We start from the raw sequence: 26,767 nt of genomic DNA on the forward strand, positions 1-26,767 counted from the left end.
GAAAATAGTATATCTTTGAATGTGCTGTCTTGTACAAAATATTCTTTTCATTTTTTTATTTGACTCAATATTAAATATCCCAGAAAACGACTTTCAAATGTGCAAACACTGGGCAGCCTAACATTTTGGATAAGGTCCATCTTACATACTCCTATCACAGTCCAGGCTTACACCTAGCTTTGTGCTGGAACTCTGACTTCTGTGACTTGCTCCCCTTAAGTATCGTAAGTACCTTAATGGACCACGCTTACTTAACCTTTATAACCCTGGGGCTATCACAGCAACTGGCCACATATGTTAACCCAATAAATGTGAGTTCAGTGAATACATAAATGATATAGAATTGATGCCATTTCCCAGAGCATCATTCATTCTGCACCACAGATAGAAAAGCACAAAATGATATTTAAGATACAATATAGGTATTTCTTTTTTTTTAACTTTTCTTACAGCCATAACTTTTAAGCAGCATGAAGAAAAATAGAAGTCTTTGTGAAAGGCATGTAATATATAAAAATTAAAATCTAATATGTTTGATTTTGTTAATTCGCTTTTTTCAACTTTTATTTTGGATTCAGAGGGCACATGACAGTGTGTGACATGGGTATATGTGTAATACTAAGGTTTGGGATAAAGATGATCCCATCACCCAAGTAGTAACCATAGTACCCAACAGGTAGTTTTGGGTACCACGCCAGCCTCTCTCCCATCCCCTAACAGTCGCCAATGTCTGTTTTTCCAGGTTTATATATTTGTGTACCAAATGTCTAACTCCCACTTATAAGTGAGAATATGCAGTGTTTGAGATTCTGTTTCTGCATTAATTCACTTAAGATTTTGGCCTCCAGCTGCATACATACCGCCACAAAAAACATGATTTTATTTATCTTTATGTATGCATAGTATTCCATGGTGTACGCATACCACATTTTCTTTATTCAACCCACCACTAATGGGCACCTACATTGATTCTGTCTTTATTGTTATGAATAGCACCATGAGGGACATAAACATACATACGTCTTTTTGGTGGAACAATTGATTTTCCTTTGGTTATATACCCTGTAATGGGATTGCTGGTCAAATGATAGATCTGCTTCAGGTTCTTTGAAAAATCTCTAAACTGCTTTCCACAGTGCCTGAATTAATTTTCATTTCTACCAATAGTGTATAAGTGTTCACTTTTCTCTGAAACCTCAAGAGCATCTTTTATTTTTTGACATTTTAATAACTGCCATTCTGACTGATGAGAGATATAGTTATGTTCTTAGCAAAAGGGTTGACTGAATTTTGTTAGCATAGTTTGTGCCTCACATTTTCCATGACTTCTTTCTTTTTCAAAATCTTTCTCTTAATTTCTGTTTCTTCTTTCAAACCAAAATGAAACCAAACTGACGCCTCAAGCTGATAAACCTAACCCCAAACTCTGTAGGTATTAAGGAGTAAACTCAGACAAAAATCTAAAAACTTGGAAATTTTTCCATTATGGTTTAACTAATGTTTCCAATATCAGTTTTTCTTTGGTATTTAATTGATTTAACAACTTTTTTTTTTTTTTTTACAAAAGCATGCATCAGTTGTAAGCTATTCCATTTATACTTTTAAGAAGTCCTTTCAAACAATTTTAGTTGTCACATGTTTGGATTATGGTTTTATATCAAAATATTCTACTAAATAACCACTCCAACAGAATATATAGCATTATGTTCTAAAAATAGCATAAACCAGCTAGTCAAAGAAAGATTATTTTAGTTACAGATATTAACATGAATAGAATAAGATAAGGAAATAAGATAAAGTGTCTACATTTCAAATCCCTCCTCAGTCTATTTTAATGAGATGGAAATCCAGATTTCCGTAAAATTTTCTTCTCTTTTGTTACTTCTGAAATTCTGAAGAAAAATAATAATAGATATCTTTATGTAGAGATCAGGGTTTTTTAGGATATGCACAAAGATACATTTTTAAAAATCAGTCATTTTCTTTATATTAATTTTTCCTATCTTTTGTAATCAATATTATAGGAAAATAAAACAAAAATAAATTAAAATTACCTTTTGCATTTCTAAAACTGGTTATGTACAGAAAATTCTCCTAAGAAGTGATTTTCTTGTGACAGAAACCACAGATCTATACACCTGTCATCTCTTTCGAATAAGCTGTGATTAAATTGAGATAATTTTTTAAAGCAAAGTCAGAGAATTACAGTCATCTAAAAAAATGAAAATGCCATGATTAATTATCAAAGCAATAGGAACAGAACGCATATTAGCTGAAACTTTATTCTTTCAGGACTTAAACACTAGGAATTTAGTTCCTCAACACTCACGGCCACAGTCTTAGTTCCTGCTTTTATTTTCCAAGTCATAGATTATTTTGACCATCTGATTTGGGACATTTTCTGTTTCATTGATCCATTTTTTTCTGAGTCTTGTCTTATAATTGTCAGATAAATAGTGCTTAAAACACTTTATAAAAGGTTATTCTAGCGTAAATTACACAACAGGTTATCCAGATTCCAGGGTTTCTGTGAAAATGTATATAAAGAAAATAAATTAGAAAGGATTTAGTGGTTACAGGACTCAGATACATCATTTCATATGACAGAAATAATTAAAATCCGGGAAGTAAAAATTTACTGAGGCAGGAAATAATTTATCATTGTATGATTCCAGAGAAAAATTAGCTTGATAAGTGAATTTGATAAAGATTTATATAAGGAAAATCAATACTGAAAGTTTCTAAAATATAGGATCTTCCTAGGAAGAAGCTTTTAGTTATAAAGTCTGTAATTTAGATGAAAAAAAGTCCCGATAACAATAGGTGAGTGAAAATGGGAAAATAAAGGAACTGTTGCATTTCTTCCTGCTTTATACAGTTTGGTTTTTAACTTGTGAATTTTTGGTATACTAGTTCAATTTTTATCTGTTTTTAGGATATTTAAATCAGTTTGAAGTGTTGCATCGTATTTTTCTGTGTTTCATGATTGTTCTTCATGGGGCATTTAAAAAATCAGTTTGAATGTTTTAATTCTCATTTTCTGTGTTCTTTCCATAGTATCTTCGTATATGAATAGACTAAAAATGCTTTTTGTGGACTGGAATGATAGTTGGAGCACTGTATTGGATTCCTATGTCAAGAGTGTCCTCTTCTGTCAAAATATTGCAATGTATTCTCTTAAATGAATGATTTGGGGGATAGAAGTTTCTTTTGTTTTGTTTTGTCTTTTGAATGTCATTTTGTCTATCCTAACACCTCTCTTCAACACATACACACACTTCCTTTTTTCCCTCATTTACTGAGCAGATTTTAAATGTGCTTTTTCCTTTCTTATGTTTTACCCTCTTCTCAGAAGTTTCGTTTTCCAAGACTAACTCTTCAAGTCCAAAACACACTTTCCTTCTGCCCACCAATCTGATCCTTTTGGAATTCCTTTTTAAATTTTCACAATTAGTGTGGTCTTGCTCTTTCTGAGGTAGTTGCCAGTTTATCTGAAACCCCTAGGGCACCATGAGAGGATAGAGATGGGATCTAGGAAAAACTCCACTGTAAGTTTTTTTTTTTTAATTTACAATAATTTGAAGTTTTAGTATTTTCTGACCCCTAGTCATGGTAAAGACATACATTTGTCTGCTTTCATTTTTATTTTTGCATGTAATCTATATATATATTTTAAGGCTATTGTAGGAGAATTTAAATTTAAGCAACTACTATTAGCTCTTTCTGTATAGTTTTATTTCAGTGGGTACCTAGGTTTCAGCAGAATTCTCTGCTGTCTACTTGTTTCTGAAATTATAAAGGGAATAACTATCCCCGCCTTGATTTTTCTTATTCTTGGCCTAGTTTTCATGAATAAACCACAAGAAAAAAGACATAATATTATCAATATTTTGTATTTCTACAGCCTAGTGAACCAGTACATTTTAAAAATTTCTTATATCAGAAGTTACAGCCCCATCAATTTATAATGCAATTCATTCGTAATTATATTGCTAAGAAGCCATGTTATAACAGCAAATATAGAGAATTTCAGTTATCAAAGAGAATATGAGATTTTATTTTCTTTTACTTTGAGACAAAGTCTCACTCTGTCACCCAGGATGGAGTGCAGTGATGCCATCTAGGCTCATTGCAACCTCCGTCTCCCAGGTTCAAGCGATTCTCCTCCCTCAGCCTCCCGAGTAACTGGGATTACACGTGTCCGCCACCACTCCTGGCTAATTTTTGTATTTTTAGTAGAGACGGGTTTCACCATGTTGGCCAGGCTGGTCTCGAACTCTTGGCCTCAAGTAATCTGCCCACCTCGGCCTCCCAAAGTGTTGGGAATACAGGCATTGAGCCACCATGCCCGGCAGAGAAAGTGAGATTTTAGATTATTTGATTACCAAAGCAGAACTGGAAAGAAACAAGGATCAGCCAAGGCTTTCCTGACTAGTTTATTTAAACATGCCATTTGATAATGCAAAATATCCTTTCCTGCTTTATTATGATTACTTATAATCAAGTACTATGCATGTAATTTACTCATTCACTATGTGTCTTCTTTCCACTAAAGGTCATTCATGTGAGCAGTGACTTTTCTTTGTTTTTTCTTCTTTTGTATTCTCAGACCCTAGATGCATGTTTGGCATAAAAAAGATTCTTAATAAATATTTGTTTACATAATTAATGAAAAATTTGTTTTAAAACTTAATGTAAATATAGTCTTAAATTTTGTTAAATATATATTACATATAGCTCTGATTAAAAGATTTAGATAAAGAGACAATTAGAATTCCACTTTTCCTGGTGGAAGTCTGTTATTTACCTTGCCTGATTGCTCTGGCTAGGACTTCTAGTACTGTGTTGAGCAGTAATGGTGACAGCGGGCATCCTTGTCTTATTCTAGTTCTTGGGGGCAATGTTTCCAACTTCTACCTGCTCAGTAAGATATTGGCTGTGGGTTTATTATAGATGGTACTTATTATTTTGAGATATGTTCCTTCAATGCCTAGTTCGCTTAGGGTTTTTTATCATAAAGCGATGTTATAATTTATCAAGTCCCTTTTCTGCATCTATTTAGATGATTATATTGTTTTTGTTTTTAATTCCATTTATGTGGTGAATTATATTTATTGATTTGTATATGTTGAACCATGCCAGCATCCTAGAAATAAGGCTCACTTGATTGCGGTGGATTATATTTTTGATGTAGTGCTGGATGTGGTTTCCTAGTATTTTGTTGAGAATTTTTGCACCTCTCTTCATCATGAATATCGGCCTGTAGTTTTCTTTTTTGTTGTGTCTTTGGCAGACTTTAATATCAGAAACACTGGTTTCAGAATGGGTTAGGGAGAAATCCCTCCTCCTTAATTTTTTGGAAGAGTTCATGCAGGATTGGTACCAGCTCTTTTTTATACATCTGGTAGATTTTGGTTGTAAATTCGTGTGGTTGAGAGTATGATTCCACACTAGAAAATTCTAAAGATTCTTTCAAAAGACTCCTAGATCCAGTAAATGACTTCGGTGAAGTTTTGAGATACAAAAATCAGTGGCATTTCTATATACCAATAATGTTCAAGCTGACAACAAAATCGAGAATGCAATCTCACTTACAATAACCACAGAAATAATAAAATAACTTGAGATTCATCTAACCAGACAGGAAAGCTCTCTTCAAGAAGAACTATAAAACATTGCCAAAAGAAATAATAGATGACACAAACAAAAGTAAAAATATTCTATGCTCAAGGATTGGAAAAATTAAATACTGTTAAAATGTCCATACTATTCAGAACAATCTACAGACTCAGTGCAATTCCTATCAAATTACCAATGTCTTTCTTCACAGAACTGAAAAAAAACTATTATAAAATTCATGTGGAACCAAAAAAGAGCCCAAATGTCAAACAAACAAACAAAAAAGCTGGAGGCTTCACATTACCTAGCTTAAAACTATACTACATGGTTACAATAACCAAAACAGCATGGTACTGATTAAAAGAAAACCAGACATATAGACCAATGGAACAGAATAGAAAACACCAAAATAAACCCACATGGTAAACTAATTTTTATATTAATATAAGGATGCCATGAAATGACAGTCTCTTTGGCAAATCATGTTGGGAAAACTGAATATCCATATGTAGATGTTGGATTCATCATACACCAGGCACAAAATCAAATCAAAATCAACTGAAGATTTAAATGTAAGAACTAAAACTTTTAAACCCCTAGAAGAAAACATAGAGGAATAGTTTACATATTAGAAATATTATATAGAAACAATTTAAATCTAGGCATGTCCTAATAGACTGTACTAAATACACTTTATCTCTTTTTATCTCAATCTTTTATTTTTATTTTAGAATCAAGAGGTACATGTGCAGATTTTTTACATAAATATATTGCGTGATGCCAAGGTTTAGTTTTCATTTGATCCCATCACCAAATAGTGAGCATAGTACCCAATAGGTGGGTTTCAACCCCTACACTCCTGCTTTCATCCCCCCTTTTGGAGTTGCAAGTGTCTATTGTTCTCATCTTTATGTCCATGTGTACTCAATGTCCAGCTCCCACTCATAAGTGAGAACATGTAAGTATTTGGTGTTCTGTTCCTGTGTTATTTTGATTAGGATAATGGCCTCCAGCTGCATCCATGTTGCCGCAAAGGACATCATTTTATTCATTATGGCTTCATAGTATTCCATGAGTGTATGTGTACCACATTTTCTTTATCCAATCCACTTTTGATGGGCACCTAGGTTGATTCCATATCTTTACTATTGTGAATAATGCTGTGATAAACATACAAATTCCAGTGTATTTTAATAGAATGATTTATTTTCCTTTGGGTATATACCCAGTAATGGGATAACTGGGCTGAATGGTAGTTGTGTTTTTAAGTTCGTTGAGAAATCTCCAAACTGGTTTCCACAGTGTCTTAACTAATTTACATTTCCACCAACAGTGTATCAGTGTCCCTTTTCTTGGCAACCTCACCAGCATCTCTTATTCTTTGACATTTTAATCAAAATGCCAAATTTGAATCACCATTGTGACTGGTGAAAGACAGTATCTCATTGTGGTTTTGATTTGCATTTCTCAAAGATCCCTTGATCTGTATGTCTGTTATTATGCCAGTACTACTGTAGCTTTGTAATAGTTTTGAATTCAGGGTGTATGATGACTTTAACCTTGTTTAACCTTGTTTAACCTTGTTCTTCTTCCTGGAGATTGCTTTGGCTATTCAGTGTCTTTTGTGGTTCTACATGAGTTTTAGGAATATTTTTCTATTTTTGTAAAAAAAATGCAATTGTGATTTTGAACAGAATTGCCTTGAATCTATAGATGTATTTGATTACATTAAATTTTCATAAAAGCATAAGTAACCAAAGCAAAATTATATAAAGTGGGACTACATCAAACTAAAAATGTTCTGCACAGCAAAGGAAACAGCAGAGTGAAAGGCAACCTATAGATTTGAGAAAACATTTGCAAATAACATATCTGTTAAGGTATTAATGTCCAGAATATATAAGGAACCTCTACAACTTACCAAAAACAAAAAATAGCCCAATTTTAAAAAATGGATGAAGGACTTGAATAGACATTTCTCCACAAAAGACATGCATGTGGCCAGTGGGTATATGAAAAAATACTCAACATCACTAATCATTAGGGAAATATTCTAAGATGCTACCTAACACCTGTTAGGATGGCTATTTTACATATATATATATGGATATATTCATATATCCATATATTCACTCATATATACCCAGAAAGAAGGAGATGAGCCATCCTCTCACTTTCATTTATTACCCTCTTCCTTAAAACGAATATATCCATATCCATATATATGAAGATATATATATATATATATATATATATATATATATATATATATATATATACACGTTGGTAAGAAAGTGAAGAAATTGGAAGCCTAGCACATTGTTGATAAGAATGCACTATGAAAAAGCTGTATAGAGCTTCCTCAAACATTAAGAGTAAAACTACCCATATAACCCAATAATATCACTTCTGGGTATACGGTATATCCAAAAGACTTAAAATTAGTATCTTGAAGAGGTATCTGCACTCCCACATCAATGGTAGGATTATCAAGAATAAACAATATTTAAACAACCTAAATGTACACTGACAGATGAACAGATAAAGAAAATGTAGTATGTACATATGATGGAATATTCTTCAGCCTTAAAGAAAGAATATTCTGCCATTCATGACAACATGAATGACCCTTGAGGACATTAAGCTAAATAAAATAAGCCAGTCACAGAAGAACAAATGCTTTATGATTATACTTATATGAGTTATCTAAAGTAGTCAAATTCATAGGAACAGAGAATGGTGGTTACCAGGGACTCACTTTCAATTGGTTAAGTTTCAGTTACGAAAGACGAATAAGTTCTAGAGATATACTGTACAACATAGTACGTATAGTTAGCAACAATACGTTGATCACTTTAAAATCTGCTAGGAGGGTAGATCTCATGTCAAGTGTCTTACTTGCCCTCTGCTCCCAAAATAAAGGTACTCAAGAAAAACTTTGTAGATGATAAACATACCTACTATCTTCATTGGGTTATGGTATTACAAATGTATGCATATGTCCAAACTCATCAAATTGTATACGTTAAAAATGCACAGGTTTTTTGTATATAAACTATACCTCAATAAAGCTATTGTAATAAATCTCCAATATAGCATCTATTAATGGCCATCACTCCAACATAATTTGAAGAAATGAAAATTATAATATAAACCACGACATAGCTATTTGTTTCGAACAAAAAATAAATACATTAATAATTAATCTTCTTAAAGAAGAAAAATATTTAGTGTAGAATTATTCAGTGTGTTGCTGGTTTTGTGTCTTCTTAGAAATGTGATAGCAGGCTGTATATACAAGATCCATTTTCATATAGATTACAATGGTCCATTAATTTTTTAAGTATTTATCTGTAGTCAACTGAAAATATATTTTCGACCCGCCTCGCATGGGCCCAGGGGGCGGGGGTTTGGGTGGCTGCCCTCAGTATTGCCTGCACAAATATCTACCAGGTCTGCGACGAATAGCTCCAGCAACTTTGCACCGTGTTTTCCAGTAAGCCTACCGACAGGCACTGTGCAGATTCAAGCGGAGAGAAGTCCAAGCACTGAGGCCGCTGCTGCACAGGCCATCCTGAGCCCCTAGTCGACCTTCCGGCCTCCGCTTCCCCGCCCCGCACTAGGACCCCTGCAGACGATCAGGCGGCAGCCCGGGTGACTTTCTTCCTCTTTTGGCAACATGGCGGGTGGAGAAGGTAGAGTGACTCTGGGGCAGCCGCACCTTTCGCGTCAGGATCTCACCACCTTGGATGTTACCAAGTTGACGCCACTTTCACAGGAAGTTATCAGCAGACAAGCCACAATTAATATAGGTACAATTGGTCATGTAGCTCATGGGAAATCCACAGTCGTCAAAGCTATTTCTGGAGTTCACACCATCAGGTTCAAAAATGAACTAGAAAGAAATATTACAATCAAGCTTGGATATGCTAATGCTAAGATTTATAAACTTGATGACCCAAGTTGCCCTCAGCCAGAATGTTATCGATCTTGTGGGAGCAGTACACCTGATGAGTTTCCTACAGACATTCCAGGGACCAAAGGGAACTTCAGATTAGTCAGACATGTTTCCTTTGTTGACTGTCCTGGCCACGATATTTTGATGGCTACTATGCTGAACGGTGCAGCAGTGATGGATGCAGCTCTTCTGTTGATAGCTGGTAATGAATCTTGCCCTCAGCCTCAGACATCTGAACACCTGGCTGCTATAGAGATCATGAAACTGAAGCATATTTTGATTCTACAAAATAAAATTGATTTGGTAAAAGAAAGGCAGGCTAAAGAACAATACGAGCAGATCCTTGCATTTGTCCAAGGTACAGTAGCAGAGGGAGCTCCCATTATTCCAATTTCGGCTCAGCTGAAATACAATATTGAAGTTGTTTGTGAGTACATAGTAAAGAAAATTCCAGTACCCCCAAGAGACTTTACTTCAGAGCCCCGGCTTATTGTTATTAGATCTTTTGATGTCAACAAACCTGGCTGTGAAGTTGATGACCTTAAGGGAGGTGTAGCTGGTGGTAGTATCCTAAAAGGAGTATTAAAGGTGGGCCAGGAGACAGAAGTAAGACCTGGTATTGTTTCCAAAGATACTGAAGGAAAACTCATGTGTAAACCAATCTTTTCCAAAATTGTTTCACTTTTTGCGGAGCATAATGATCTGCAATATGCTGCTCCAGGCGGTCTTATTGGAGTGGGAACAAAAATTGACCCCACTTTGTGCCGGGCTGACAGAATGGTGGGGCAAATACTTGGTGCAGTCGGAGCTTTACCTGAGATATTCACAGAATTGGAAATTTCCTATTTCCTGCTTAGACGGCTTCTAGGTGTACGCACTGAAGGAGACAAGAAAGCAGCAAAGGTTCAAAAGCTGTCTAAGAATGAAGTGCTCATGGTGAACATAGGATCCCTGTCGACAGGAGGGAGAGTTAGTGCTGTCAAGGCCGATTTGGGTAAAATTGTTTTGACCAATCCAGTGTGCACAGAGGTGGGAGAAAAAATTGCCCTAAGCCGAAGAGTTGAAAAACACTGGCGTTTAATTGGTTGGGGTCAGATAAGAAGAGGAGTGACAATCAAGCCAACAGTAGATGATGACTGAAGAATACCGGTTAAATAATACATTCGGATGGAGCTGGAAGTTGGAATTTCTCTTTAACAACAAAGGGGTTTATTTTCAAAGCGATATTGGGGAATTGATTTCACAGTTTGTTACCTTAGTAGGTAACTGTAAGGTTATTCTCTCTTTTTTTTTGGTTATGAAAACTTAGGGACTACAATTAATATAAAAATTGGCATAATGTTGGATTGAATCTACATTTTGGCAGAAGTTAAGCATTCCCACATAATGTCAAAATTATACATTATGCAGTTTTTTTGTTTGTTTATTTTGTTTTGTTTTTGAGTCTGGCTCTGTCACCTAGGCTGGCATGTAGTGGCATGATCTGCAACCTCTGCCTCCCAGGTTCAAGCGATTCTCCTGCCTCAGCCCCCCAAGTAGCTGAGATTACAGGTGTGTGCCACCACACCGGGCTAATTTTTGTATTATTAGTAGAGACGGGGTTTCGGCATGTTGGCCAGGCCAGTCTCTCCTGACCTCAGGGTGATCAGCCCACCTCGGCCTCACAAAGTGCTGGGATTACAGGCGTGAGCCACCTTGCCTAGCCCACATCATGCAGTTTGAAATGAAACTTTGCCACAACCAGCCTTTGCTGTAGCACACACATATATCACTGAACCTGTTCGAAATAAAGTTTTTTTTGTTTTTCATGATTCGTCTTTGAGTACCTCCAGGCTGAAGGACTGTTGTACCAGTAAAAACTTAAAGGCACAAATTATCCTTGAAGACCTTCTCCCTTTTCTTTGGCCCCATATTTTATGTTGCTTTATCTTTGAAATTTTGCATGAAAAGGATGCAATGAATGGGTTCGAATTGCATGAAAAGGATGCATGAATGGGTTCAAATGAAATTGTCCTTTAGAGCATGATTACTTGTTCCCATGGGCAAATAATTTTCTCCCCTTGCTCTTCCTGGCCTGAAACATGGGAAACCAGAGTCAGAAGTCATCTCCCTCTCCCTGTGATGCCTTGAGATTTTTTTCTGTATTGTTTTATGCCTGAAATCCAATAGTCTTCCTCCATTGGAAAATACTGTTATACCAAATAATTCTAGATGAGTAACAAAGATCCTTCTAGGCCTTCATTTTATGTTTTTTCTTAACTGTTATATGATTGTGACACAGATTATAATATTACTAATTTTTGGATGTTTCAAAAAGTCAATAAGTAAAAGATGTTAGAAAGCAAAAAAAAAAAAAAAAAAAGAAAATATATTTTCTATCATGTTCTTCTGATAAAGTAATTCAAACTTTAACCAGCCCTGAAGACGGCATTGTGATTATACATCCCTGGGTTCTACTGCTGACCTAAAGTAATATTAATCTCCATATATAACATTAAAATATATTCCCTTATTAGCTTAAGGGAATAAATGTGAATAATCAAATTTTTTCTTTTGTTAGTGTAGGGCAAATTAAAATTTTTCTGCTTTTTAAAGTTATGAAACCATAGACTCATAGAAAAAAAATTCTTCATATACAGGATTTAAGTATAAAAACTTGCGTGTACATATATGTATATACATTCTTGGAAAAGTTGTTAAAATCTCTTATATGTTAAAGCACATGAGAACAGTCAGATAAAATCTGACCTCCTTCAAAAAATCTAATATTTATGTGAGGGTAATATTAATACAATACTTATCTTCTTTGTTTCTCCATTTTATGTTGAGTGTTGAGGAGCAAATTAATTGTCTTTTAGAAAGTGGCATTCTTGCAGTGGGCAGCCTGTCTGCTACTTAGTGCTCTATTATTTCTCTATATCTATTGTTATTTTGTCCTGTTAAATATTTAAAGAAAGATTAACTATTGCATTACTGTGAGATTTTTATCAAGATTCTTATTGTTAGAATATTATTCTTTAATTCTGCCTATTCCTCCACAGTATTTTTCTAGCATTCTATCTATATGCCACCTTGAGGTCTTCATTTTTTTAACTGAGGTAATATATAGACACACTTAAATATTAAGAGTATTATCTTACTGTCAGATGGCTTGCAAATATATTTCCAACAATCTTACCTTTCTTCTGAAAAATCATCAATTTTTGCCAGAGTTAGAGTTTTAATTTTAAACCATCACAAATTTTTAAAATATTTACCATAATTTTAGCTTTAAAAACACTTTCAGATCACGACTTCAATTATATTTTATTCAAAAATTTTTATAGTTTCTAATTCTCATCCAATTTTTATGCTTTCTAGTATATTTGGTATATAGTATAAAAGGAATGTATACTATGCCTCCATAACTATCCAAATTGCACAACCAATTTTCATGAAATAAATTGTCCTTTCCCACATTACTTGAAATATCACTTGAATAAGAACCACCATATTCGTAGTTATATAGATTTATGGTTCATTTTGATAGCAATAAAAAAATCTTAATCAGATAAATATCACTCATCACCATTAATTTCCAAAAAATTTTGATCATGCATGCATACATCCAAGAGAAGTATATTAATTTATTAGTAAATTAATTATAAATAAATTTATATTTAAAGCATGAAAGTCACACATAGATTTTATGGGCACATAAAGAACAATGTGTATTTTTCATTGTTATTTGCATTCTTCATTGTTTTCATCCTATTTTTTTCCATGGACATGACAGTAAGAGATCATCTTCCCTTAGAAATTTGATCTTTCTCAAATATTGATGGTGAAAGAAGTGAGCTTAATACAGTAAGTCATCTCTTTTCGACTACTCATATCATCCAAGGCAGTTTATCTTTTGTCCTACATTAGCACTGATAGGCTAAATATTGAATAGTCTGATGTATACTAAAATATGAAGATGTAACACATACAATGAAAGGACATCAGGGCTATTATTCTTGTTTAAAATTAATAGTGCTTCCAGGTCTTTTTAATACCTACTCCCCTTCCTCTGCAGGTAAAAGGTAAATGTGCACCAGTACTAAAGGTACCTCCACCAAATGGGTCAAATAAGATGAGAGGAAAGCCCAAACAATTATCCTAACTCAGGACACACACACTTCTCATAAAGCACTTACTCGGGGTTAATAAAATAAACATACCTGCTCCTCTTTGTCATCAATCTTAATGAGACTAGAACTCAGATCTTGGCATGACTTCTTACTCTCATTCCAAGTTTTCTCTTCTTTTGAAAAATAGTAACACTTTTCTCCATAGCAGGACAATTTTCCTTGACAGGAGGCACAGCCTTTTTCTTGAAAACAAAAACAACCACCCACACTCCATCCCCAAGACCATTTAGAGACATGTACACTTTACGTACTTCATTGCTTACTTCAGAATGAATTACCAGAAAATAGCATTCCCCTGTGTGCCAAAAGTCTGTATGTTGGACATAGCTCTTCTACCAAATTCTTCAGGGAAAAATACTGTTGAGCCAGACAGCCTCTGACAGACCCAAGGCCACTGTTAGGATTACATTGGGAAATCTTGACTTCTCAAGTATAAACAAACTGCACCAATATGGAGAAGTTCTTCCTGCAGGAAGAAATCTACCAAAGTGAATATATGGCAATTATATTAATCCTAAGAGTTCTATATTGGGCAAACTTATTCACAAGCAAGTAAAATTTACTTACACAAGGAAGTAAAATTACTCAAATCAATATGACAATAGGGTCTTCTTCAGTGAAATCAAGTGTTCAATTAAATATAATATAGAAAATAGATTTGATGAGAAAAAGCAAAATTAAAAGCCCTGCCAAAGATCAATGTAAAGTTTTACTGAAATGGTGCAGAAGGGTTTAATTCTATGGAAAAAAAATCTGTTTGCTATTAGCTTAAGTACTCAGTACATATTTGTACTAGATGGTAAAATGGAGTGATCTTTAACTCTAGAAAGAAGGTTTTTTTTCTTTTTTCTCTTCTATATCTTGTGTTTTACATTTAAAGGAGCTCTGCAAAACTTTATATTATAAAGTTAATCTCATGAATGGGTTTAATGGAAGATCATTTCATTATCATCATTTACTGAATTATTTTTATTGAATAGATGAGGTTTCACCATGTTGCCCAGGCTGGTCTCAAACTCCTGGGCTCAAGTGATCTACCTGAATTAACCTCTTCAAGTGCTGGGATTACAGGCATGAGCTACCGCACCTGGCATTTACTGAAATTCTAAAGAACAAAGTGAATGATGTTGATGAAGTGGAAGTACAGTCTGGGAAAAACATAAAATATTTTGAAGTGTCAGAACATAAAATGAATTTTTAAATAAAACCATTTATAAATTATATTTTTCAGTATATAAAACAGTAATTATTTATAAAACAAAAGATATAAACTGGAAATTTAAAGAATTTAGCTGGCTTTTACTCCATCTATCTTCAAACAATTATTTCAAGGTTGTGATTAATATTTGCATTTAAAGGGATTTGTCTCTGTTTAAGTTTATAATGGATTCATTGAAAGCACATGAGGAAAGAGCTTATACAGCTACTTCTAATGTGCAAAAGGAAAGTTAAGATTCCTTGAAAGAAATAGCAATTTATTCCAAAAAGTCAAGAATAAAAAATGTAAAAGCACAGTCTATGGCTCTGTTAAAAAAAAATTCATCAGAGATTTCCTACACAAAGAGTTTTTATTTACAATTCTGCCTCTATTCACCATTGTTCATTCAAATTCGATTCTATTTGTAAAAATAAACCAAAATCAATTGCATAATCTCTTAACGTTCCCAATTATAACAAACGGAGCTATTGTTCCATTCAGCAATCCACTCCAATATCTATATTCTAGACCTGAAATTAAAAGACAAATGAAAGACATCTGGTTTCTAAAAACTGCTATTTCCTTATAATTAATCAATTATCTTCTCCTTTCCTTATCGCCCACTCAAGTCCACATAGTGCAGCACTTTATAATTTTGGCAGGACATCTAACAATCTTGCACCATAGTCTTTATGCAATGAATATTTGTCATCTAAAAACAGTCAGCTCTGGAACATTCTATCACTCACCATCTTCACAAGAGCATCTGAAGGCCAGCTGGCAAAAAAATCACAAACATGTACAGATGCAGATTAATGCAGCTCCAAATTGATGGTTTTTATAATCATTTAGCCCCTCAACAGTATACAACCTACTTATTGTATCACTCCTTTGTCTCAATTCAACAGATATTTCTATTATTTAATATTTTTCTAAATTATCTACTGGACCTCCTTGACTGTCCTTTTCAGAAAATGCCCTCATCTGCTACTTGACATAGAAATAGTGACCATCAGGCATAATTTCCCTCATCTTCTTGCTTGTCCTCCAACAAATACACTGGTACCCATCCATCTATCTCAGAAAAAAAATTTATCTTCCCACTGAAAAACTCCAAAATTTCCATCCCTAGTGTGGATTTCACCCCCTGTTATGTCCTAAAGAATCATCATCTCTAGCTATTCCACTTCTATTATCATTTTTCCTCTAACATTTTCCCTCCAATGTTTCTCTTCTCTTGTATATAATAATCTCAAGCCACTCCTGCTTCCCAGATTTCTATTATTTCTTTTTCCTGCTCTTTAAAACAGAGTTGTCTCTTTTTAATTTTTAGACCTTGAGGTGCCCGATAGGATTATTCACAATATTTCATTCATAAGACGCTTTTATCATTGCTGCAGGAACTTCTATTTATTTATTTAGTTACTCACTTTGTTAGTTGTAACCCAAAACTATAGCTAGGACCATAACCATTACATTTATCTACTTGTATGTTTCACTCCTTCCCGTCCTCCTACCTCATTCAAAAATGTAACTATCATACCGAATCCTATGTGATGAATTCCCTTGATTTATTTTATACGTACTTTATTGCTTTGTTATTCCTTAAAATTATTTTTTGTTTTTAATGTTTTAACTTTATAAAATTGTATGACATTGTACAGAAAATTTGGTTTTTATTTTCACCTCATATTGTCATGCTCCTCTGGGAGAATCAAGGAGGTGAAGTAGATAATTTAGGTAAATATTATCCTACCCCTCCTCTGCTACTTCACATAAAACTAGTGGCTATCAGGCATAAATCCCCTCACCTTCTTGCTTGTTTATACTAGGGCTGAAATCAACACTGGGGTGGGAGTTTCAGACTTGTTCAGTGGGAAGAGAAATTTTTTTCTGAAATAGATGGATGGGTCCCTGTGTATTTGTTGGAGGATTTGCAATCATTATCCCATTAATGGTTATTTGGATAGTTTCGAGATGTTTCAAATTGTTAACAGCACTGCTGTAAATATTCCTGTAAATTTGCATTGTTGTACTTATGCAAATATTTCTCTTGGATATGTAGTTAGAATTCCTGAGCCATGTTCAGCTTTAGAAGATAAAATCAAACTGTTTCCCAAAGTGGTTGTATCAATTTATATTTCCTTTAATAACATATAAGAATCATATAAGGCTGGGCACAGTGGCTCACGCCTGTAATCCCAGCAATTTGGGAGGCTGAGGCGGGTGGATCATTTGAGGTCAGGAGTTCAAGACCAGCCTGACCAACATGGTGAAACCCCATCTCTACTAAAAATACAAAAATTAGCTGGGCATGGTGGCGTATGCCTGTAGTCCCAACTACTTGGGAGGCTGAGACAGGAGAATCACTTGAACCTGGGAGGTGGAGGTTGCAGTAAGCTGAGATAGTCCCATGGCACTCCAGCCTGGGTGACAGAGCGAGACTCCATCTCAAAAAAGATAAATAAATAAAAGAAGAAGAAGAATCATGTAGCTCTACATACTTTCAATGCTTGGTAAATTTTTTTTCTTAGCCATAATTTAAAAAATAATTTTTTTGTACTCAGTGTCTCTGTTTCCTAATTGGCCAATAGGTTTTAGCCATTGCAATCTACTTTCACCACAGCTTACTCTCCCAGATACTCTACTATATTGGGTTCCCTCCTACTTGTCTCATCAAAATATCATTTTTTTTGCTATTTACTCATATTTTATTTCTAAATGTTGACTTATCCTAAAGATCATCATTCTGACCCCTTCTCTTCTAACATAATATAATACTCCCTGATGTTACAAAGCTTTTTTTGTCATCTGGCTCTCCTTTCCTTACAATGTTTTCAAATACTTATTATATTAATTGATAATTCCACAATTTATATATCCAGTCTACGTATCTCTCTTGATCTCAGACATTTAATCCTTCCATATACATGCCAATGGTCTATGTCTGTTACTAAAAGCTCACTCTGGAGACACAGACCAATTCTTTCTGGTTGTCTCCAGTGATATACCACAAAGCACCTAAATCATCACCATTATCACAACAAACATAGTTTAATGTTCTTCTTGTGTTTTCTATAACATTTAATAGAATTATATCCATCAAGGTGTGAAGGCTGATATGATATGAAATTACGGATTTCCTCCTCTCCCTCAACCACTGAATCCAATGCAGATTCCTGCAATTCTACGTTGTAAATATTTCTCATATAGGTTTCCTACCCATCATTGCTTTTTTTCATGATGCCAGTTTAGACAGTCATTGTCACTAACCTTGACTCCTAAAACAATTTCCTTTACATCCCCCCACCCACTTTCTGGGCTACTCAGATTGACCTCTCTAAAATCCATATCTGCTCATGTAACATGAGTCATATTGGTCCTTCACTTAAAATCATCTAATCGTTTTCTTTGCCTTTAGGGGAAATCTAAAAATTTTTAACATAGTGCAAAAGACCCTCATGAAGCTTCATACCTGTCCAAATCAATTTCTAGCCACATTTTTTATTACCCAAGAACTATTTGCAATTATAATACCTAAATCTGCCCTTTTTTCATATTCTTCACTCCATCTACGTTAGTCTTGTTTACCTTCAGCCCCCCAATTCCTGCTTGTCCTCTACTTCACATCAATTATGATCTACAGGGAAGCTTTTATGACCTCAAGATGTTATATGACATTCATCTGATCCTTTCATGGTACGATTACAGCACTAGCAGTATTTTATATTTCAATCTGCTTCACTTAAAAAAAACTTCTCCTTTCAACTGAGCTCATTGAAAGCTGATAATTTAAAAAAATTTCTATATCATCGGTGCCATATATAGTTCCTGACCTATAGAAGATACCCAAAGTTGTTTGTTGAATGAATGAACCAAATAATTAATAATAATCAGAATAAAGATACTGAAAGAAAGTGTAGAGTACAGTTTTGTAAAAACTGCTGTGAAATATATCAAAATTGGTATATTTCAGTTTATTACCCAGGAATTGTTGGCAATTATAATACCCAAATCTGTCCTTTATTCATGTTCTTCACTCTATAACTCTAGTAACATTTTATTTGTATAGAAAGGACATCAAATTTATTCTCTTTGTGATTTAAGCAGTATTTCAGTAAGATAAAAATGTAATAATCAAAGATTCTCCCAATTCACTGGTCATATGCAAACCCCATTTTACACACAAAAAAAGTTAGTGTTATTTTATATATAATATACATATACACACACATACTAACTTATACTAGTATACTACATGTATACATATGTGTGTGTATACATGAGTACACTATGTGTGTGTATATTATATACATACTACATACATACTAATTTATACTAGTATATATATATTAGCTTATTTTTAGTATAAAATAAGTGTTAGTATACATATGTAAAATAGGTGTTAGTATATATATACACTAACATATTTTTAAATTTTATTAAAATAAATTATTTTAAAATTTTATTTTTAAAATTTCACTGATAAGTAAAGTGTAGTTTATCAGTGAAATTTTTGTGTAATCACAGCTATATGCTCTTTTGTGTGGCTAAATGATAAACAAAAACTAAATGATAACAACATAATAAAATCATTTTCATCAATATCATCAGTACCATTATGATTGCTAACATGTCTCTAGAACTTTATAGTTTACAAAGTTTCGTAGAGGTTCCACAGTTATAGTATCTCATTTTTCATCCTGTCTTATTGCTATCATATGAAATATGTGTAGCTGATACTCATGCATATATCATAAGCCTGCAAATGCCAGCCAGCAACTCCCAGGGTTACTGCAACAGTATGCCATAAAAAGTCTATACAAAATCAAAAGGCAGAATATATAGTGAGCATGACAAAGCCCTCAGAATTAGAGCAAAATGAATATTTATTGTAGAGTTTAAGATTAAAATCACTATTTATGCTGATCACAAATCTCATAAAATATTACACATAAATATACCTCTCAATATGTAAAGAAGGAGATACGCAAACAGGGACAATTTGACTTCCTCTTTTCCTAATTGAATACCCTTTATTTCCTTCTCCTGCCTAATTGCCCTGGCCAGAACTTCCAACACTATGTTGAATAGGAGTGGTGAGAGAGGGCATCTCTGTCTTGTGCCAGTTTTCAAAGGGAATGCTTCCAGTTTTTGCCCATTCAGAATGATATTGGCTGTGGGTTTGTCATAGATAGCTCTTATTATTTTGAAATACGTCCCATCAATACCTAATTTATTGAGAGTTTTTAGCATGAAGAGTTGCTGAATGTTGTCAAAGGCCTTTTCTGCATCTATTGAGATAATCATGTGGTTTTTGTCTTTGGTTCTGTTTATATGCTGGATTACATTTATTGATTTGCGTATATTGAACCAGCCTTGCATCCCAGGGATGAAGCCCACTTGATCATGGTGGATAAGCTTTTTGATGTGCTGCTGGATTCGGTTTGCCAGTATTTTATTGAGGATTTTTGCATCAATGTTCATCAAGGATATTGGTCAAAAATTCTCTTTTTTGGTTGTGTCTCTGCCCGGCTTTGGTATCAGGGTGATGCTGGCCTCATAAAATGAGTTAGGGAGGATTCCCTCTTTTTCTATTGATTGGAATAGTTTCAGAAGGAATGGTACCAGTTCCTCCTTGCATCTCTGGTAGAATTCGGCTATGAATCCATCTGGTCCTGGACTCTTTTTGGTTGGTAAGCTATTGATTATTGCCACAATTTCAGAGCCTGTTATTGGTCTATTCAGAGATTCAACTTCTTCCTGGTTTAGTCTTGGGAGGGTGTATGTGTCCAGGAATTTATCCATTTTTTCTAGATTTTCTAGTTTATTTGCGTAGAGGTGTTTGTAGTATTCTCTGATGGTAGTTTGTATTTCTGTGGGATTGGTGGTGATATCCCCTTTATCATTTTTTATTGTGTCTATTTGATTCTTCTCTCTTTTCTTCTTTATTAGTCTTGCTAGCAGTCTATCAATTTTGTTGACCCTTTCAAAAAACCAGCTCCTGGATTCATTAATTTTTTGAAGGGTTTTTTGTACCTCTATTTCCTTCAGTTCTGCTCTGATTTTAGTTATTTCTTGCCTTCTGCTAGCTTTTGAATGTGTTTGCTCTTGCTTTTCTAGTTCTTTTAATTGTGATGTTAGGTTGTCAATTTTGGACCTTTCCTGCTTTCTCTTGTGGGCATTTAGTGCTATAAATTTCCCTGTACACACTGCTTTGAATGTGTCCCAGAGATTCTGGTATGTTGTGTCTTTGTTCTTGTTGGTTTCAAAGAACATCTTTATTTCTGCCTTCATTTCGTTATGTACCCAGTAGTCATTCAGGAGCAGGTTGTTCAGTTTCCATGTAGTTGAGCAGTTTTAAGTGAGTTTCTTAATCCTGAGTCCTAGTTTAATTGCACTGTGGTCTGAGAGACAGTTTGTTATAATTTCTGTTCTTTTACATTTGCTGAGGAGAGCTTTACTTCCAACTATGTGGTCAATTTTGGAACAGGTGTGGTGTGGTGCTGAAAAAAAATGTATATTCTGTTGATTTGGGGTGGAGAGTTCTGTAGATGTCTATGAGGTCCACTTGGTGCAGAGCTGAGTTCAATTCCTGGGTATGCTTGTTAACTTTCTGTCTCATTGATCTGTCTAATGTTGACAGTGGGGTGTTAAAGTCTCCCATTATTATTGTGTGGGAGTCTAAGTCTCTTTGTAGGTCACTCAGGACTTGCTTTATGAATCTGGGTACTCCTGTATTGGGTGCATATATATTTAGGATAGTTAGCTCTTCTTGTTGAATTGATCCCTTTACCATTATGTAATGGCCTTCTTTGTCTCTTTTGATCTTTGTTGGTTTAAAGTCTGTTTTATCAGAGACTAGGATTGCAACCCCTGCCTTTTTTTGTTTTCCATTTGCTTGGTAGATCTTCCTCCATCCTTTTATTTTGAGCCTATGTGTGTCTCTGCACGTGAGATGGGTTTCCTGAATACAGCACACTGATAGGTCTTGACTCTTTATCCAATTTGCCAGTCTGTGTCTTTTCATTGGAGCATTTAGCCCATTTACATTTAAAGTTAATATTTCTCAGCCCAAAATCTCCTTAAGCTGATGAGCAACTTCAGCAAAGTCTCAGGATACAAAATCAATGTACGAAAATCACAAGCATTCTTATACACCAATAACAGACAAACAGAGAGCCAAATCATGAGTGAACTCTCATTTGAATTGCTTCAAAGAGAATAAAATACCTAGGAATCCAACTTACAAGGGACGTGAAGGACCTCTTCAAGGAGAACTACAAACCACTGCTCAGTGAAATAAAAGAGGATACAAACAAATGGAAGAACATTCTATGCTCATGGGTAGGAAGGATCATATCGTAAAAATGGCCATACTGCCCAAGGTAATTTATAGATTCAATGCCATCCCCATCAAGCTACCAATGACTTTCTTCACAGAATTGGAAAAAACTACTTTAAAGTTCATATGGAACCAAAAAAGAGCCCACATCGCCAAGTCAATCCTAAGCCAAAAGAACAAAGCTGGAGGCATCATGCTACCTGACTTCAAACTGTACTACAAGGCTACAGTAACCAAAACAGCATGGTACTGGTACCAAAGCAGAGATATAGATCAATGGAACAGAACAGAGCCCTCAGAAATAACGCCACTTATCTACAACTATCTGATCTTTGACAAACCTGAGAAAATCAAGCAATGGGGAAAGGATTCCCTATTTAATAAATGGTGCTGGGAAAACTGGCTAGCCATATGTAGAAAGCTGAAACTGGATCCCTTCCTTACACCTTATACAAAAATTAAGTCAAGACAGATTAAAAACTTAAACGTTAGACCTAAAACCATAAAAAACCTAGAAGAAAACCTAGGCATTACCATTCAGGACATAGGCATGGGCAAGGACTTCATGTCTAAAACACCAAAAGCAATGGCAACAAAAGCCAAAATTGACAAATGGGATCTCATTAAACTCAAGAGCTTCTGCACAGCAAAATAAACTACCATCAGAGTGAACAGGCAACCTACAAAATGGGAGAAAATTTTTGCAATCTACTCATCTGAGAAAGGGCTAATATCCAGAATCTACAATGAACTCAAACAAATTTACAGGAAAAAAACAAACAACCCCATCAAAAAGTGGGCGAAGGACATGAACAGACACTTCTCAAAAGAAGACATTTATGCAGCCAAAAAACACATGAAAAAATGCTCACCATCACTGGCCATCAGAGAAATGCAAATCAAAACCACAATGAGATACCATCTCACACCAGTTAGAATGGCAATCATTAAAAAGTCAGGAAACAACAGGTGCTGGAGAGGATGTGGAGAAATAGGAACACTTTTACACTGTTGGTGGGACTGTAAACTAGTTCAACCATTGTGGAAGTCAGTGTGGCAATGCCTCAGGGATCTAGAACTAGAAATACAATTTGACCCAGCCATCCCATTACTGGGTATATACCCAAAGGACTATAAATCATGCTGCTATAAAGACACATGCACACGTATGTTTATTGGGGCACTATTCACAATAGCAAAGACTTGGAACCAACCCAAATGTCCAACAATGATAGACTGGATTAGGAAAATGTGGCACATATACACCATAGAATACTATGCAGCCATAAAAAATGAAGAGTTCATGTCCTTTGTAGGGACATAGATGAAATTGGAAATCATCATTCTCAGTAAACTCTCGCAAGGACAAAAAACCAAACACCGCATGTTCTCACTCATAGGTGGGAATTGAACAATGAGAACACATGGACACAGGAAGGGGAACATCACACTCTGGGGACTGTTGTGGGGTGGGGGGAGGGTGGAGGGATAGCATTAGGAGATATACCTAATGCTAAATGACGAGTTAATGGGTGCAGCACACCAGCATGGCACATGTATACATATGTAACTAACCTGCACATTGTGCACATGTACCCTAAAACTTAAAGTACAATAATAAAATAAAATTTTAAAAAATGATATGCAATATCAAATATATATGAACATAATTATGATTTCATTTTTTTCTTACTTGACAATATATTTTCAGAAAACAAGAAAATAAACAAAAAACAGTTTACCTTTACTTTTGTGAGCTGAACCTCTTCCTTTCTTTCATTTTGAAAAGGGGAATTTTGTCTCTGTGTATGTCACTCTCTCCTCACTCATTTCTGAGGGCTGCAGTCAAAGAACACCGCAAGAATCCTTTCGAACAGCATAATTCTTCAGTTGAAATGGGAACATTCATCATGAAGGAATGGAGAGACCTCAATAAGTAATAAGCATGATAGTCAAGAAAAAGTGAATTAAAGTAACCATTTGTCAGGGAATATCAGAAAATATGATTTTGTAGACTTCTCTTTGTGATGTTTTAGAACAGAGATCCTACATAGCTAAATAATAGTTTGTGACAGTGTACAGACATGTTATATTAGACTTTTAGGCTGTCTTTTAGGTAATTTAATTGCTTGCCAAAAGTTAGAAATTAATGTTTTACACACAAATATCCAGATGTATATCTTCTCTTGAAAACTGCATGTGAACATTTAGTGACTGTATTAGTCCTAAGTGACAACCATATTATGATACTGAATTGAGTCACCTTTAGCAAGGATACATGTTCTAATTCAACACAGTCTGCAATCTGCCAGATTATCTTATACCACACCCCATCACTTCCTGATCTTATCCATTTAACTGGATCTCATGAATCTTAGAGAATGGGAAAAATGAACAAATCCTGGGATTTAAGGAAAGGAAGTTTAAAGAAATAACATTAACAAAGCTGGGAATCACTTGTATTTCTAACTACTCTGCGGAGTGATGATTTTTTTTTCAATTTATAGATGAGGAAAACTGAGCCTCAAAGCATATAATATTTGATAGTCCCCAAGGTCAAATAGCTAGTGATAGTCTTTAGTTCAAATCCATATATGTGTATATATGTACATATCTATATCCAAATATATCCTTCTTCACCTCCACTTAATACCTACATTTATATAAATAACACTTCTGCAAAACCATAAAATAATCTCTCTCCCTCAGAAACCATAAATAAATAAGAAAAAGAATCTGAATCAATGAAAATATTTCCTTTTCTAAGTTAACTAAGAGTGCAAGGAAAGAGATAAATATGTTCTCAATAGCAAGCCAAGAATGAGTATTTAAAGACTGTGATGACAAAGTCCACGCTGAAACCTGAAGTGTATAGTAAAAGCCAGCTATTTTAGGAAAGTGTGAGCAACCTAAAAGTCATAATCTTTTGATATTCAACCTTCCACAAAACAAAGTGAGCTCAAGATTTTCTGAAAGAACCTTAAACTTGAATCTAGGAAGCAGTTCTAATCCTTGGTATGCCACAAATTAATTGTATGGCCTTAAGAAAATAACTTCTCCAGTTTCCTCATGTAAGTAATGAGACATTAAACTAAACCATCTCAAGAATAACTTTTGAGTCTACAATTTTATGTTAATATTATACTAAAACAAAACCCAGAGGAGTAAAGTTGACTTTCAGTCTGTAAAACATATCATACTGCCAAAGGTGTTTGTATTTTTATTTTCAGATCCAACTTTCTCATCCTTTTAAGTATGCTGTATAATTAGTATATGTTCCATAACACATAGCCTGGTGTAGTGGTGTGAGCTTGTAGCACTGGCTGCTCAGGAGGCTGAGGCAGGAGAGTCACTCGAGCCTAGGCGTTTTAGGCTGCAGTGAGCCATGACTGTGCCAGTGCACTCCAGCCTTAGTGACAGAGTGAGATCCTGTCTCTAAAAAATATTTAAATAAATAAAAAATAAACATAATACATACTATGTCTATAACTATATTCTGTGATTAGTTAAATAATGTATGCAGTTTTAAAAAGAGTATAAATTTGTCATCAGATCAGGACTTAGAACAAAGCATCATTCAATTAACGGAGCTGGGAGAATTAATTATCTAGAAAAAATTAGTCTTTCCTTATACCTAAATAGATTTGAGTTATTGTAGTTTCCATATTTACTGATTCTTCAACATCCATTGCATTCTCTTCCAGATTCATCTAATTCACCTTGATTTGATTAAGGAATTAGAATGGGGCCCAGTTCTTACCAATGAGACACAGAGGAAGTCTGCAGCAAACTTCTAGGAAATCATTTCTTTCTTTAAAGAAAAAAGACAAAAGAAAACATGATCCCCTTTCTGCTCTGGAGATTCTTTGCAGGCTGTGATGCCCGGAATTGTGACAACCATATCACAATTATGGGAAGAACTTAGGTTCCTGAAAATCTTATTGCAACATGTTTACAGCCAGCCCTACCCCTGGACTTCATGTTTATTATTTATATCAGTCCAAGTTCTTGAAATGATGCTGCTTTCATCTGAAATACACAAACAAATAAAATTATATTTATATACACATAAACATGTATATACATACATGTATATATATTTTTATAGAGTATTAGAATGCTACTCTTTCTCAAAATATGTTAAATATAAACTAAACTTGACTGTTAATTATGATGTGTCCTAATTTAATTATATGAAAAATTCTGATGTTTAAAAAATAAAAAATGAAGTTATATTGATATTATAATTATATTTCATATTTTAAAAATCCTACCTAGTTTTCAATCTATCTCAGGCACATTACCAGAAAACATTTTACCTTTACCACACCAATAAAGATAAAGCCAAAGGCCTTCTTTAGAAATTGTCTATCATTCTCCAGTCAGCAATTTCTAGATATTTGAATAAATTACACTGTCACACCCAATGACTGCTGTTGATATTGATGAGGGAGAGAAAAGAATTAAGATGCTTA

The 26,767-nt window shown here is 34.5% G+C and overlaps 1 protein-coding gene across 1 annotated transcript; it reads left to right on the top strand.

The window, feature by feature from the left end:
* The first annotated feature begins 9,283 nt into the window (after positions 1-9,283).
* EIF2S3B (eukaryotic translation initiation factor 2 subunit gamma B) lies at positions 9,284-26,531 on the top strand. Its single transcript, XM_004052712.5, has 2 exons — positions 9,284-10,606; positions 25,997-26,531. Exons 1-2 carry the CDS (start codon positions 9,299-9,301, stop codon positions 26,087-26,089), a joined length of 1,401 nt encoding a protein of 466 aa, XP_004052760.5. The 5' UTR covers positions 9,284-9,298; the 3' UTR covers positions 26,090-26,531.
* Positions 26,532-26,767: the final 236 nt, after the last annotated feature.

Source organism: Gorilla gorilla, chromosome 10, assembly GCF_029281585.2.
Source record: "Gorilla gorilla gorilla isolate KB3781 chromosome 10, NHGRI_mGorGor1-v2.1_pri, whole genome shotgun sequence".
NCBI classification, from domain to species: domain Eukaryota; kingdom Metazoa; phylum Chordata; class Mammalia; order Primates; family Hominidae; genus Gorilla; species Gorilla gorilla.

Coding starts and splice junctions, on each gene's coding strand:
- EIF2S3B (XM_004052712.5), top strand. CDS start 9,299: ATGGCGGGTGGAGAAGGTAGAGTGACTCTGGGGCAGCCGCACCTTTCG. Junction 10,607..25,996: donor CCAATCCAGTGTGCACAGAG/GTGGGAGAAAAA, acceptor ATTCTCTTCCAG/ATTCATCTAATTCACCTTGA.